We start from the raw sequence: 15,939 nt of genomic DNA, 5'->3' as shown, positions 1-15,939 counted from the left end.
CTTTTACTTGCTCCACGGATGCAGGTCCCTCTGATGCCATCGCCGCTGTGGTGGCCGCATGCATGCTGGGTCCACTACCGCTAGTCCTTGGAACATCTGCAGGCAAAGTCGCTGGGTTGGCAACAGGCCCCTGCTTCTTCCCCCTGCTTTTATCTCCCCCAGCTGCCTTCCCTGCTGCTTTTCGTTTCTTGACTGCTTCGGTTGCCTTTGCTTTTGCAGTCAATGTCCTAGTTCTTTTGGCCACAGGTTCCTCTTCTTCAATGGTCAATAACTCCTGCTTGGCCTCCTCCTCTGTGTAGGTGGAAAATAACAAAGGTGAATGTGACCTGCCATCAGAAGTACAAGCTACTTCTCCGTCTAGCTCTGTTGCCACTTTTTGCAAACATATGGCATCCTTTCCACCGCTCCAGTCTCTCCTCCCGCCATCTGCGTCCTGCTCCTTGTGTTGCTCACCCAGTCAAAATTAATCAGTAACTCTCTTATCTTACCCCGCACGACCATAGCACACCCATGCCCCCTCTGCACCCAGCATTGCCACATTGCAAGCCCGGGCATGAAAATGGAAGAGGGGCTCCTTCTTAATAGTGCCCAAGCCGCCATCTCCGTGGCAGCCATCTTCTTCTTGGTTGTTCATCTAAGAGGGAAAACTCGTTCACGGGCTTACTGAAGCCGTTCACTCTATCTGGCTGCCCATTACTTGTCAGTAATGGCCACTGCCACGGTCTTTACCAAGAGAGCCTGCACTATTTAATAAAAAAAAGAGACTGCATGTGTAAATATACCCGGGTAAAATTAATTTTGGATACATTACTCGGGAAGGAATCATGAGGTAATGAGATAAGGGACGGTAAGCGGGAGACACAATGCAAAGATACAATGTGGGTGGGTGAATTAATAGAGCTGGAAAGAGGAGGAGCTAAGGGCAGTGCAAGAAGAGCAAAGAAGCCGAGTCAGGAGCCTATCATGAAATGTTAGTCTGTGCAGTTCTCTTGTCCGAAGAGGGAGAAAACAGCAAAAAGGTCAACTTAAAAGTGGTGGGAAAATTAAGACTTAGGTTAAGGGAGCAAATTCAAATGATGTAAAGGGGGAGGACTCAAAACAGAGCAAAATGGTCAGTCAAAGGACCTGAGTACCTCGGGTAAGGGGGGCAGGGCAGGGTACATTGTGTACATTCATTGTCGGCCAGACTTGCTCGTATTTAGAAAAATTGAGTTCTGTGATTCAGGGAGGTAAGTGTAGCCAATTCTCTGTGAATGCCGCCTTTGACTTAGGAAAACGTTTACGTTCATCGCGCACAAAAGAGGACAAGACAAGAAAGAGAAAACCAGAAGAATGGGACATCTTTTTAAATCACTTTGGGGAAAGTGCAAAGTGATTAGGGGAATCAGTAATTAGGGGTTACAAGATACGAACATTATAAAGGAGAACTTTTACATCAATGTCTCCATAATGAATAGAGAAAGACAAGGATGAGGGAGAAGCTAGAGAGGCAGGGGGGGGGGGCGGTACATTACTGAGTAAGCGCTGCATCCACGCCAGCTGCAGCATGGACGCTGAGCCCCAACGCTGAGCCTCACGTGAAGCACGTGTATGGCACGTGTATGGGGTTGCTGGTGGTACTCTTGTTCAGAAGGGTATTGCCATAGCATGTAGGCGCTGGATTGCCCATGTGGGCGCGACAAAGACTGATATGCAAATGGATATTTCCCATCTGTGAAAGGTACAGTGAGCGAAATGCGTGTGCTGCAAACTGTCATCTCAGAACAGGTTATTACGCCATGTTCTTTCTGGAGAGGAGCGCCTGCTACCTTTTTTTAAACACACTGCAATAGAAGGCCTTAAAATGCTACTATTGCAAGTGCAGAAGGACAAATGCAAATCCAGGCTCCAGCTGGGACAGCTTCTACATGCACTTCTACCAGCCCATCGTATAGACGTGCATTTTACAGTGGGGAGAATGCGCAATCACACACTCCATGGAGGCAGCTACCTGCAGCGGGTGCTGATGATGCTGGCGGCCTGGTAACGGTACATGCCCCATGGACACCTGGGAATTTGATGAATTTGTCTAAAGACTTTCCAAAATTCTTGGAATAACCAAAGGGATTTAATAAGGAGTTGGAAATGACAGTCCAATGAAACAACTGACGTCTTTATGGGCTGATATCAATCAGCGTATGAGAGTGGTCATGACTGCAGAGGGGTGTCAGAATTTCAGTCAATAGACTGGCCGAAAGAGCGCATGAGGACTGGTGCAGAATTAGTTAAATTCCAAGACAACTTGATACAGAGAATCCCTAATATGGGCTCACAGAAAACAGATTGAGTGAAAATGAATACGTGTAAGTAACAGGAAGATGAATCGGCTGCAGATTATCTTGAATGATTGAAGGTTGTGTTTACTCAACTCTCTGACGTAAATGGGTCTTTCACGTTTTCCCGCAGGCTGTTTTTGCCGAAGGCCATTTTCCCAGAACCAGCTTCAGACCTGCGGTAAAAGAGCTTTTCCGTCTGCACCGTCTCCAATGCTGGGGATACCCAGCTACACACAATCTATCGCCTGACCTCCTCCCTCTACCCAATCTTTCCCTAACATTCCCCTCCGATGAGGTGTTATAGCGAACACGTATAACGCCTCTTTCTCTCGTGCAGGACTGCAATGGATCTTCAATCTCCACGCTCTGTGGCTCTGTTATCAGTATCAGATTATGGCCATTAGGAACGTGCAAATGTAATGGATGAGATTACACCAGAATAATTCTGAGCCCAAATAACCGGATAAACTCAAGAAAATTGCAAGTCACTGTTTTATTAACAATTATCTAAAATAGGGAGGTTACAACAAACATCAACGGACGTACGCTCAGTCTCTCAATGATTTCCACAAAAAATATACTTCATATACTCAATTATGCATCAGAGTGACATCATACTACGTGGCAATAGTGAAAAACCTATCAATGGTCGGGACTGGTTAATGGAAACATCTAGATATAAAATCATATAGAAGCTAGGATTGTTGTTGTCTGTCCTTTATCAGGTGGACAACTTATGCCTACCTCTTCAAACATGTAATTTAAAAAAAAATAAGTACACTGTGTTTCTTGGGTCTGCTAAGCTATAAGGTCCTTCATTATACAGACTAATACAATCGGTTGGCACGCTTGTGCTATGTCTGGAGCATTTGGTTCATTTCACAGCACGTAAGCCAAGACCCAGGTGCAGGGAGATAGGAAATGAAGCTGCCTCACCACCCAATTCGCCCAACATCTCTCATCACCCATGCCTTCTGACATGAAATTGTCTTTGCACTTGGCCTTGTGTAGTGTCCATGCCTTTAAGAATGCACAAGAGGGAGGGCACTTACTATCGTGTCTGCAACTCCAAGTGCAAACTCTATTTCCATCCTTGGCTCATGTGACAGGAGACCACGATTTGGTCCATTTTGCTACTTTTAAATGCTTTAAATGAATTAAAACTTGGCATTGTTTATGTTCTTTCTTGCACCTTTACGTGAGAGGAGTCATCCTCTGCACACTTGTTCTGTTGCAGAGTACATAGCTAAACTCGATTTCTAGGATCTTTAATTCAGGCCAGACAGCCTCGCCATGCAACTTCAGCAGCCTGTTTATTCCACTGTAACACAGTCTTTCATTCCCCTTCATTGGTTTTTGCTTACTATTTTATGATACCAATGTCCAGTTTCTGTACAAAGGCGGCTCCGCCTACATTCTATTCACTACTCATAGCTGGCCTGTACAATGACTTGATCTATCTTGCGTTTCAGCGTCTGTACATTCATTGAACTTCTGTTTTCTACAGCACTTTATTAACAAGTATCCTTCTTTTCCACGTTGATAGTTCATTCGATTCTTTAATCATTTGTCCTCTAGAATCCATACATCGTCTTCCATCAGTGTCTCGGGACGTTGTATGCACTTTTTTATGATTTCTTCAGTTTATTTTCTTAGCCCTTTCTCTTATTCCTTCAGGGAGCTCCTCCTGCAGGTTGTCATCACTCCGAGAGTGTATTCATCTCCTGGAGAGGTGCACATCTGTCCCTCTACACGTAAGCAGTTGCTCTTTTAAGGAGAGAACATGTTTGCAATTTCTATGATTCATGGACTAAGTATGATTCATGGACAGACCATGGACAAGAATAACTGGGATAGATGAAACAGATATGCCCATGTATGTACATTACAACTTTACTTGCCCTTGATACTTTGGCACATACACGTATGAGGTCAGGGTCAGGAAGCAGCATATATACACAGGGGGTCCTGAAAACAAAAGAGGGGCGGGGCTCATTAACAAACCAACTGAATGTGGTCTCAGCAGAAATGAGCATATCAAGGTGCCCTCTGAAAAAAAGGAGGGAACTTCTGAAAAAAGTGGGGGGACTCTGTCCACCCATGTGTAGCCTCGACTGTATATACATTGAGCTTATTTATGACTATTTGGGGGCTTTGGGTGCAGTTTCCTGTTTGCAAGATATCATTCAGCCAGTGCAGCTTTACGTGACTGGGTGCCTAATACCCAACATTTTAAGAGCCTGAGAGCAGTGCTACGGAATGGGCTTGAGTATGAACCGGTGCTTGTAAAATATAAGCAGAGTCCGAACAAGCACAGGTCGGGGAAATGCAAGTATCGGATGAGGTGCAAGCACAATAAGGATGTCCCTGTTGTTCAGCTCTAGAATCTCCATGTTTTTATGGAGTAAACATGAATATGCAAAGAAAATGGACGACCACCACTATAACCTAATGTTAACTATCCACTCGGTGGGGGGAGGAGTGGACATGGTGACGTTAATGGCCCACCAGCGCTAAACAGGGTGCTCCGAGCGAAGTGAGTGCCTCGAAAGTGTTCAAGGCCATTACCAGCCATGTTCGCCCCATGAGGGGTAATTGGTGCTATTAGCACCCCATGGCTTTCACCCTGAGGTGCGTCCCATCTTTTATTTAAAAGTTAAAATGCAATGGCAAGTTTGTGAAAGAAGATTGCCGCCATGGCATAAGAAAAGGGACACAGTCTCTTTTCTATGTTTATTGGGGGTGGCCCAACAGAGTGGAGGCGGTGCAGAGCAGGAACATAAGAAGAGGCAGTTTAGTGAACAGTTAGGGATGTTGGAAGCACATTAGACGTGCAGGGGAGATGTGGTTTGACGGGGAAATGGGGGCTCGGGCCTGGGAAGGAAAATGTCAGATCCCGGTGAAGGGTGAGAATGTCTTTGAACGCGGGCAGTAAGTGGCATTTTACGCCTACGTTCAATGCATCCGGGCAAGGGCGGGGCCTGGATGCCAGTAGAATGTAAACTCTCTCTCTATAAAAAAATAACTCCAATAATGCAGGCAGGTTAGGTTTTGTATGCCTCATGAGATCAGGAAAATGGTACTACGAGTAGCTCGCTGATCTTAAAATGCCTGGTCTTGTAGATTTCTAGCCCAAGGTTCCGGCCCTGTGATGGGGTGCAAATGAAAGCTTAATTGCGGCCAGAAGATCCTTTGAATACGCACAAAACAGAAGAACACTAATATAAGACAAAGTACAAACTATTTCTAAAAACAATTACGAGACCGAAGCAATCTTCAGTACTAGTGCTGATTAAGTGGCCTAAGGTAAGTGTGTCCCTGGTTTTCAGTCTTAAAAGTTCTAGCCCTCTACAAAGTATACATCTTAATAAACATTCAAAGTTGAGTTTGTTTCCACGTGGATATAGACAATTATTGGCATCACTCTTGTGATTTGTGAAGACAAAGTTTGCATTTACAAAGGTATAATAAGCGCGACAGACAGGTTTACGTCAGGGGCTGAATAATTAATGTGACCTGTCGTGACCTTTCGGAGAGGTGTCTCCTTGCCTTGGACTAGGCCGAGTCCATCCATCCTGCCACAATCTCTTTCTTTCGCATTTCTCCTTCTTATAATTCCTTTTAAACTGCCACCATTTCTTCCAAACAATCGAAAGTAAATGATAAACACTCACGCGCTTTTTTTTAAGAAAGTCTTGCGGAAATGTAGAGAATTCTTACATATTTCACATTTTTATATTTTCAATATACCTGCTTTTGATAAAAGTTTTGACGCTGCCCACATCCGGGGCTTCTTTAAATGCCGGCGCCCTCTGCTAATAATTGCTGTAAATCAGGCCCATTGCTGCACAATGCAATACCCCATCATCCTCATACTTTATTTATTTATTTATTTATTTATTTATTTATTTATTTATTTATTTCATGAGTATAGCGCACACGAACCCTGAGACATCAGGGCGCTGGAGAGAACAATTTATATAATCAATTATATACATCAAATATCCTAGTGCCTATCCCTATGGGGTGAGAAAAGAAAGGCTTATGAACAGGCATATGTCAGTTGCGCCTACCTCATTGTTGGAATCCTTTTAGAGCTATGCTATGCAGTTTGGAGATAAACACAGCATTGTATTCGCAGAGCGGACATTCCTGGCTGGTTCGCGATAGGGAGGGCATCATATCCCGATAGCAGATCTTCTGTGCAGCCTTACTCAGTGTACTCATTTTATCCACCGCAGAATGAGGGAAGTCTGTGTGGATCTGCATTAATGGGGCGTAATTTTAGGGGGGGGGAGAACAAGGGTGTTTGTCCACCCCCAACTTTCATGGCACATCATTTTGTCCCCATTCATTTGGCTGGGGCACCTTTTCTTCAGATGTCATGTCCCCTCCAACATTTACAGAAAAGTTACTCCACTGTCTGCATTCATTCAAACCTGTGGCCATTCGGTCAAGCATAGAGCCCTGTATTGGGGCATTAGTGCCTGGGGCCCCAGAACCACTGCCAGGATCACTTCAACAGCTTCAAAGTTGTGCCTTGAAATGTGATGCTTCACGCAAAGCTTAGTTGGTCCATGCGCACACAGCTGATGAGAGGCCGCGCGAGGGCAGCTGGACAGGGGAAAGCACCGAGGATCACAGGTGTGGCTGGAACAGGAACGTACATTAATAAGCATTTAATTACCTGGGTAATCCTTCTCTAGCGTGTCCTCAGGCATACTGCCTGGGATAGCCAGGTGCACAGGTGTACTGCCATCCTTTTCTGTAGGGCCCTTGCCATGGTGCCTTGGACTTTTTTCCGTAGCTATAAATATGAAATGTTCCACAATTGGAAGAGAAAAATCAATGGTTTGAACATAAAAAGGTGCATCTTCCTTATTCATTCAAAGGCGCTCTATAATTTGCCAGCAATGCATGGAAGTGCGGATTCCAAGCCAGTGAGAGAAGAAAGGGGACAACTTACAATACATGTTATCAATCAGGCATTAAACACATTGGCAGCGGCAACGGCGGCATGGGATTAGCTGCTGGCGCAGTGCTTGCAATGTTGCGTACTAACCTAAGATTCCATGTGAACTGGTGTAGCATTGACAGGTGATTGCGCTGTGTTGCGTTGTGTTGTTATTTGTGAAAGTAAACCGTGTGTCTTGTCACTCCAAAAAAGGGGAACAACATTTTACATTGAATCTCTTGTTATTACACAGTCACAACGTTTCCAGATGAAATGACCAAAAACAATAAACGCATGGTTACCATATATCAGAGGAATTAAGCTCAAGAAAACGCAAACATCTCAAGAATAAGGTGGGAGTCCCTAACTAGCAGGTTTCTGCAAAGGACACATTCACATTCATACCAGAAACGAATAGTCTTTCTTTCCTTGATTTTCATTGCGAGCGAGCGGGAGAGGGTGGTTGTGGGTAAGGTTGATTAGCGTGTGCCTGATGTGCTGTTTGTGCACTGTTTATTTAATAGTTTTTCACCAATTTCCATAATCTATGAATAGCGTGAGTGCATGTTTTTCTACATACAACTAACAGGGAAACGGGTTAGGATTGCAGAAGTTTGGGATGAACGCAGAGCAAGGCTGTACTGGATGTATGATGCGATATATGGCATTTATAACGTGCCTGTACACAAGTGTTTCGAGCCGCGACAAGACAAGGAGGAGAAGCAAAGGGAGGACAAAAACAGTGATCTTACTTGGTCTTGTGTCATTCAGATCGGGCAAGTTGTGATGCTGGAAATGCATCAGAGGGACAGGGCCTCCATATCCTTGTCCGTTACTGCCTTTTATCGTGTGTTCTGTCGTGTTTTCCACGCAGGAGTTCATGTGGGACTCCTGGCGGTGCAGGTCTCTCTTTTGGTTTGTTGTACAGACCCATGGGATACCCTTATGGCACCCGTCGGTGGGGGTGCAACCCTGTGCCCCTAGTGTATGTTTTTGGGCACCTGTGTGTGGCCCACAGAGCAGGGTACAGGCTGGTGGCAGCTCTGTGCTGAAATGACTGGTGCCCTGAGCATCCTCCATTTTGGGATGCCCAGGCTCTGTCATTGGAATCGGTAGATTCCTGATGAAGACAAGATGGCCCTTGCGGCCTCTTGCCATCCATCACCTGTTACCTTGATCTTCCCGAAGTCCCGGGAAGCCCTGACTCTGTCCCTTCCCCCTGACTGGCTGTTGGGTGGAAGTTCCATATATGGTAGTGTGGGGAAGTGCCGACCAGACTGGCTGGAGCCTTCCCAACGACCGTATGTTGTGGGTACATCTGTGGGTGGGACCTGGGTGAATAGAGTGTGTGACGAACATGCACTTTTTGTTGTGGATGTCTAGTTTCTGGTGTTTGACACAATGGGCTTCATTATGACCCTGGCGTTCCCGTAATGAAGGGTGTCGGTACGGGACCGGCACCGTTCATTACGAGATGCCTTATTACGAGGACCCCTAGCGGGACCCGCACAGAACGTCTGGTCAGACCAGACGTCCTTAGCGGGTCCCGCAAGGGGACCAAGGAGCCAATAACGGGCCCATTATTAACGGGCCTGTTATTAGATCCATCCTCATTCCCATTGAGCACTATGGGGACTCAAATGGGAATGGGGATTGGTTTTGTGAATGAGGAATTACCAGGTCCTCCAAGGTTGGAATGACCCGGTAATTCCTCATTCACAGAACCCGGAGCTGGAACCCGGTATGAGGGCAGCCATGCCCTTGCCAAGGGCATGGCTGCCTCCATACTCGTAATGAGGCCTAATGACTGAGACAGCCATGCCCGAAACTGGTATGAATGCAGTGTGTAGTGTTGAATGGTGTGGTACTTGTCCCAATACACATAACTTGTTCTTATTGTCTGGAGAGAAGTGAATGGCCTGAATGCACCGTGCGCCTGATTGGCTGACAGACTGCTGAATGCCCTTCGTAGTGATTGGATGCTCGAGTGTGACCCAGCGGAATGAATGGGAGATCAACAGTATATCTGAAGACCTCTCACTGCTAGCAATCGTGTTCAGAATTGTTCATGACCTGAAGTCCAAACTACGAAGAGTAACTGGAGTGAAACTGACGTTTGACCTTGAAGCCCTGCTGGAAGAGAAGAATTGCTGTTGCTCTCCTTCACCAATCTGAAAGCTGCTGTGTCTCCAAGGACTGACCCAGAGAGGACCTGGTAAGGCGCCCTCTTCCCGAGCTACGAGGGACCATCGTGCACCTGCTGATCTTTACCAAAGCTCCCTGGTAAGCAGACCTACAACAGGCTGCCGACCGGAGATGGGGACTGCTGCAGAATCCCAAAGAGAAGCGCCCGGACTGTTGTCTGCCACCTTCGACGATTGCCATCGCCGACTGGAGCCGCGTGCTCCCATTGGCTAAGAATTCTTGAACCAAGGACGCTCTCATCTGCATCATCGCCCGTCTTATCCCACTGGAGAAGGCCAGGCCGTCGATGCGCCGAGCCGAGGAGTATCTGCCGGTGGGTTTCCTGCCACCCAAAGACCACAGAGATGCCGACGACTCCACGCCCTTGCTGGGCCACAGTTCTTCAAACTCTTTGCGGTCCAGAACTATCGACATCGAGGTGCCCTGCACGCCTCCTCCTTGCAGGACATTTACGCTTCCCCGTCGACGAGCACTGCTAAGAAAGAAGCTGCCACTTCACCGTCGTAGTTCACCCTGTTCTCCGTCGGATGTTCGACGTCCCGTGACTCCTGCCTTAAAGGGAGGGCACTCAAAAAGGGACGTTTATTCCCCAACGAGGAACGCTACAACTCCAGGTACTTTGGGGTTGCAGAACTATTGGAAAGTCTTGTGGGAACAATATATGGACTGGGCTTGTGATATATCTTTATTCTACAGGTTGCCCAGGTGGGGGGATCTCCACACAGAACTGTGTCTAGGTAACAGGGCCAGTATTCTGCCAATTGTTCTAACCAACCGCTTTCCTCTTATATCTATTGTTGGCTTCCTATACAAACTGATTTGTGTGACATTTAACCGTACAGTTGATGCACTTTAATGAGATCTAATAGTAATAGTGGTACCACGTAGAACTGTATATTTGCCATTATAGATAACCGAGTACAAAGTGAGCTATCGTGATATTGTACATAACCTTAAATATTAATGATATAAAGACTGTGTTTTAACTAATACAGTGTGCGGACATTCCTTTGTGGGTGCTTGGGGACTACACTATACTTAAGAACCAGTCCGCATCACCTCCTGAGAAGCTAGGCCCTGATTGCTCATCCATTTCTACCACAATAAAGAATCTTGGCTGGGGTCCTCTGTGCCTCTCCTCTACCATATAGAGAGCAGAAGTACAGACCCCCCCCTCCAGTCTTTACACAAGTGCAGAGAAGAAGGAGGGGAGAAGTGCCAGATGGGAAGAAGTGCAGGTAACTCAATAAGTGCAGCCAGCGGGTGGCTCGTACGTGCAGTGAGGAGGGACTGTAGGGTTGCAGGTACAGACCCTTAAGTGCTGTGGGAGCCCAGAGGCAGTGCAAAGGCAACTGGACATGAAGGAGCCTGGGTCCTAGTTTAGAGGGTATCCAGGTAACCAGTGTGCGGACCAGTTAGGGACATCAGCGGGGGAGTGGAAGAGAGAAAGCGGAAGCGAAAAGGACTCCCAACTCTTCCTCCATACAGAAAAATGCTTTATTTGATCAGTTTTAAGTTGCTGGATCTCTGCCGAGAACCATTTGTTACACTTAAATCCCCCTTGGCAGTATTTCCTTTTTATAGGAGCTAAGGTTTCCAAGATATCATGAAATGCACTGAGGAAAAAGTTAGTCATCTCACATAAGGTTTCTGGAAGCGCGATTTCTGGTGATAGGGATGTAATCCATGGTTTAAGGTTTACTGCTGTTCGCTTTTTGAAATTTCTAGCTAACTTCATAGTCTTTTCTTTACCAATTGTCATGGAAAAGAGTTTGTTCGTGATTTAGAGATATATGCCAAAATGGTCTGACCATGGGCAGGGTAAAACAGGTCTGACATCATGATATTATGGGCTGCCACCCAATTTAGGTGCGCTTGCACCCTGGTATATCGTTCACTTTGGTTTCCCAAATTGTGAGCTCTGTTCTGAATATGAGTGTGACTCCCACTACACCACCCTCCTTTCTGTCGATTCTCATGATACTGTAACCTGTGGGAATTGCAAGCTCTTAGGAGGGGCCTGCTGCGTCATGGCTCCAGGTCTCTGTAAGCGCGCATAGAGCTATCTTGCTGTCCTCGATGTGTGTAGCTACCTCCACTGCTGCTGCTTAATCAAGGATCTGGTGTTAAGTAGCATCATCTTCACGGTGCTTGATAAGGTTGAGTCCAGCCCTTTTCTGTTATTCCTCACTATGGCCATGCTGGAGTTCGCCTCTGGGTCAATATTCCCATCATTAGAGTGCGGCTACGCACTGTGGGTAGGCAGGGATGCGCACACTGATACCATATCCTTTCTCCCTTTTCATTTTCAGGACTCTCGGCTCTTCCTCCCCATGGGCCTTGAAAGCAACCTCATTGGGGGGATATAACTGACAGGTTCTGGTGCATGGTGGTCGGTAGAATTCCGTGGTGCTACATGCTAGGATTGGCATGACATGGTTGCATTTGCCTCCTTTTCAGAATCTTCATATATGTATATATGATATGATAGGTAATTTATAACGCGCTTAATACCCAGAGGTTTCTAAGCACGGACCCGGGATCGAACCTGTGGTGCTCCGTGTCGTCTTGCTTCCAAGGCGAGCACGCTGTCCCTGAGCTATCCTCCTGCGCCTATTCTCCTTCGGACACTCACGAGCCAAGCAGTGATAGTGAAGAGTCTGCTTTAAATGCTACAGACTTAATGGGCAGTAGCAAACTTAAAAATAACATCAATGAGATCGCTTCAAAGATCGAAGCACAGACCTCTTTCCTCGCTTCTCTTGTGAAGGAGCAATGTGAAGCAAAAGCACTTGTGTTACAAGTGCTTGAAATCATCTCTGCTTCTGCCAAAAAAGTGCCAGCTATAATTGAGGGACAAAAAAGCAACAAAAAAGCTGGAAAAAATTCACAGAGGGACTGCTAGTAACTCTTGCAACTGTGTTGCCATGCAGGCTGTGAACAAAACATTGCAATCTCTGTAAAAAAGTAAGAAAGTAGTCTGTGTGGGGTGGGGCCCACCAAGCTAAATAATGCTCTAAAAAATAAACAGGATCCGCAAGATTCACAGTCTCCTGTCCAGAACATAAGGGCCGCTGATAGAACAGTGAAAGTAAAACAACAAGGTGCTCTCTTTACAAATAAAGAAAGCCCCCTTAAGCGCACCCTAGTGGAAAAGTGTGCGCCCAGTGGCAGTATTCAATAGGCCTTTTTACATGGCACGCTCAAGATTGGAGGAAAAAGACTGCCTGAGAATCACTCACACGGGCTGGCCCCACAAAATAAAAAGCAGATAATAAACACCTCGGCACAGCGGCACATGACCAGTCCTCTATTGCCACCAGAACAGTTACAAACGCTTCGAAACCAGAACAAAAACCACAAATGGAGATACCAATAAGCAATTCTCCCATCGATTTACCAATTATTGCCCCAAATGCTGTGATAGATTTGGGCAAATGGATTATTCTTGAGGAGATTCATCCAACTGCTACTAGCCCATTTTTGGATAGGTCTGTTCTTTTGATTATTTTTCATTAGCTACCTTACTTCGATGTAATTCAATCTCCTGAGATCTTGAAAATTGAACTACCAGAGTGGAACAGCCCTACAAACTGGGCCCTGGTGGAAATTGCCTCCCCTTTGATGGTGGCTTTGTTGAAAACTCATGCAGACTTATTATCTCATCTGGGTTTTACTTTGATAGCTTGCAGAAAGGTCATAAGCAGCACTAAAGCTCTCCCGGAATACGAGACCCATTTAAATAGCCACTCTGCCTCCCAAAACTCTGAACGAGAGGTCCTTTGAGCCCTTCAAGCCCAAAGTGCCAGAGAGTGTGCATCTGACATCGAATATTGGATGCCTGAGTGTCCTAAAAATGGGGCAAACTGACCAACTGCTCCTATTAACTGTCATCAGTGGATCTCATGGAATACTAGGGGATTTCGCTCTTTTTTGGTACTCTGTGAGGGTCGAAAATTATTAGAGGCTGCAGATATTTTTATCCTACAAGAAACCTGGTGTACCAAACCAATTTCCATTGATGGTTTCTATATCCTTTCACAAAAAGCAATTCCTTCTACAAAAGGGCGGGCAAGTGGTGGCTTAGCTATTGAAGCTAAGTCAGACGTAAACTTGTCTCCTTTTCCAGACTCGCCAAACTCTCCTATGTGATGATGTGAGTTTTGCAATCTTCCTCTCTTGAATCAGAAGGAACATTAATTATTAAATTATACGACCCCCTGGGTGGCTCTCATACGAGATTAATTGAGGGGATTTTGAATAGTTCTATCTCTAATTGGTCTGAAATCTCCCCTTAAATTCACGTTCTGATTTCGGGTGATTTCAATAAAAGGGATTTAAATTTGGCAGCCACGTCTGGATCTTCGTTATCCAGTTCTTGGCTTAAACTAATGGATAGTCTTCAATCTAAAGTTTCTGAATTTTCTTTCCATTAGTTTACACATACCCAATTATACTTGGTCGAATGGCATTGTTAAATCACATAATGACTACGTCTTAACAAACTCTGCCCTGAACACCCACTGCAGCCCTATTACGATCACACATAACAAGTTAAGCGATCATGGGGTTCTTGGTTGGTCCACAAAACTGAAAACTGATTCTTCATGTTTTTTAAGAAAACTTGAGTTAAACTCTAACTATCAACTACCGGCAATGATCATCCAAAAATATTCAATACACAAATGTGAATTTATATCACAATCTACCTAGGTTGGCTGATGCTTTTTGCTCCGCTGAGTGGGATTTGGGAAAAATGGTAATTGCCAAAACACAGTCACTGCCAATAAAGACGTGGAAAACTAGAAATAATAATATCACCAAAAACACTGCTCATTTTGACTACGTCATAGAGGATTGACTACGTCATAGAGGATTAAAAAAGGTTGCATCGAAAGGAAGGTGCTGTTGTTAGAGCCAACCGTAATCTAAATATTCAGGAAAAACAAAAAATGTTCTTATAAACTTGTCAACCAAATCTAATAATTGACTCAAACAGCACAAATTTTCCATTATAGGCTCAAATTGGCAGAGGCTGTTCTATTGGCTAAAAACCCCATATTGCAAGCAAATTGTGGTCGCATTATGACTTTCGTAAGTCTTTATCTCCGCAAGAATTGAACCCTATACGTCAGGAGGCATGGTTTACACACATTTGGGAACTATATTATACTCTGCTTAAACCGTCTCCTGATTCTTTGTTCGAAAGAAATAGAGCCTTGCTGGTTAATGTAACTGCGACACAGTGTTTTTCTAACTTAGATATAGAAGATGGAAATCTATTTAGACTAATTTGTAAATCTAACGCATCACGGGCCTCAGGCCCAGACGGTATACCTAATATAGTCTTCAAGGATAATCCGGAATTGTGGCCAAACTATTGAAAGCCCTTTGCTTGCATATCGTTCAGACTGGCACTATTCCGGAAAGTTTGTAAAGATCTAAATTGGTTCCCATTTTTAAAAAAGCTAACAGATTAGAGCCATCAAATAATCGACTACTGGAATGGTGGACTCTGACTCTAGTCAAAAGATTTTCGCCAACATACTGCTAGAAAATCTCACCATCTGGCTAGAATACAGAAAAATTCTTAGTATTTTCCAAACAGGCTTTAGAAAAACCTTCAACACCATTACTAACAGTGCCACACTCCAATTTCTCCTTTCAGACTGCGCTAATATGAAGGGTCGCAGCCTGTTTTGCTGTTACGTGGACTTCATCAAGGCTTTGGAACTTGTCTCCAGACCCAAACTCTGGGAAAAATTGAAAAAATGGGAAAAATTGACCCACTACTGCTTTATTTCATACAGCGATTATATTCAAACACCTCAATTTCCATACAGCTTAGCTCCGAAGGATATCACTCCAATTACTGTCAAACAAATCAGGGCTTGAAGCAGGGGTGTGTATTGGGGCCCCATACTTTATGATGGCTATACTGCAGATCTGGAACCTACCTTGCATCATGTCCGAAATTTCCGACCACAGATAAACAGTACTAAGATCATCAGCATGTCTTACGCTGATGACATTATTCTCTTTGATCAGACTCGTATCACTTTACATCGAAGACAAGGACGATGCACCCTTGGAGGGGTACACAGAGCTACGAAATATTTAAGTGGAGAGTAGACAATACTGTTTTGGAAAATATACAGGAATTTTTATACCTGGACTTCCCAGTTAAAATTCGATCATCCCCTTCTGATTACAAGGTTTTTGCCAATGATAAAATTTGGAAAAAATGTCTTGTTATTAAGATCTACATAGAACACCACAGGGGGCATAATATTGAGGGGTTTGTTGAGATATACAAAGTGAACATTATCCCCTCAATACTCTATGCATTGGAAGTTCTTCCAGCAGCGCAGGTAAACTAGCTAGGGAAACTTGAGGCAAAATTATTGCCCTCTATTATCAATGTCCCTAAGGCCATACCTGTCGAAGCATTAAGGCTTGAATATG

The 15,939-nt window shown here is 44.9% G+C and overlaps 1 protein-coding gene across 5 annotated transcripts in view; it reads right to left on the bottom strand.

Annotated features, from left to right (window-relative positions):
* The window catches only part of LOC138520889 (CMRF35-like molecule 6), a 232,476-nt gene that overhangs the window by 134,391 nt on the left and 82,146 nt on the right, over positions 1-15,939 (bottom strand). For 4 of the 5 annotated variants that reach the window (XM_069633304.1, XM_069633305.1, XM_069633302.1 and 1 more), the window contains exon 3: positions 1-291. The exons of the other annotated variant lie outside the window; for it this stretch is intronic. In XM_069633304.1, coding sequence (XP_069489405.1) covers positions 1-291 — 291 coding nt within the window. The remainder of the gene's footprint in view (positions 292-15,939) is intronic. 5 annotated transcript variants of the gene reach the window in all.

This window comes from Ambystoma mexicanum, chromosome 13, assembly GCF_040938575.1.
Source record: "Ambystoma mexicanum isolate Mex_15411 chromosome 13, UKY_AmexF1_1, whole genome shotgun sequence".
NCBI lineage: Eukaryota > Metazoa > Chordata > Amphibia > Caudata > Ambystomatidae > Ambystoma > Ambystoma mexicanum.
Note: the sequence above shows the minus strand (reverse complement) of the source record. Positions and strands in the feature narration are given on the sequence as shown.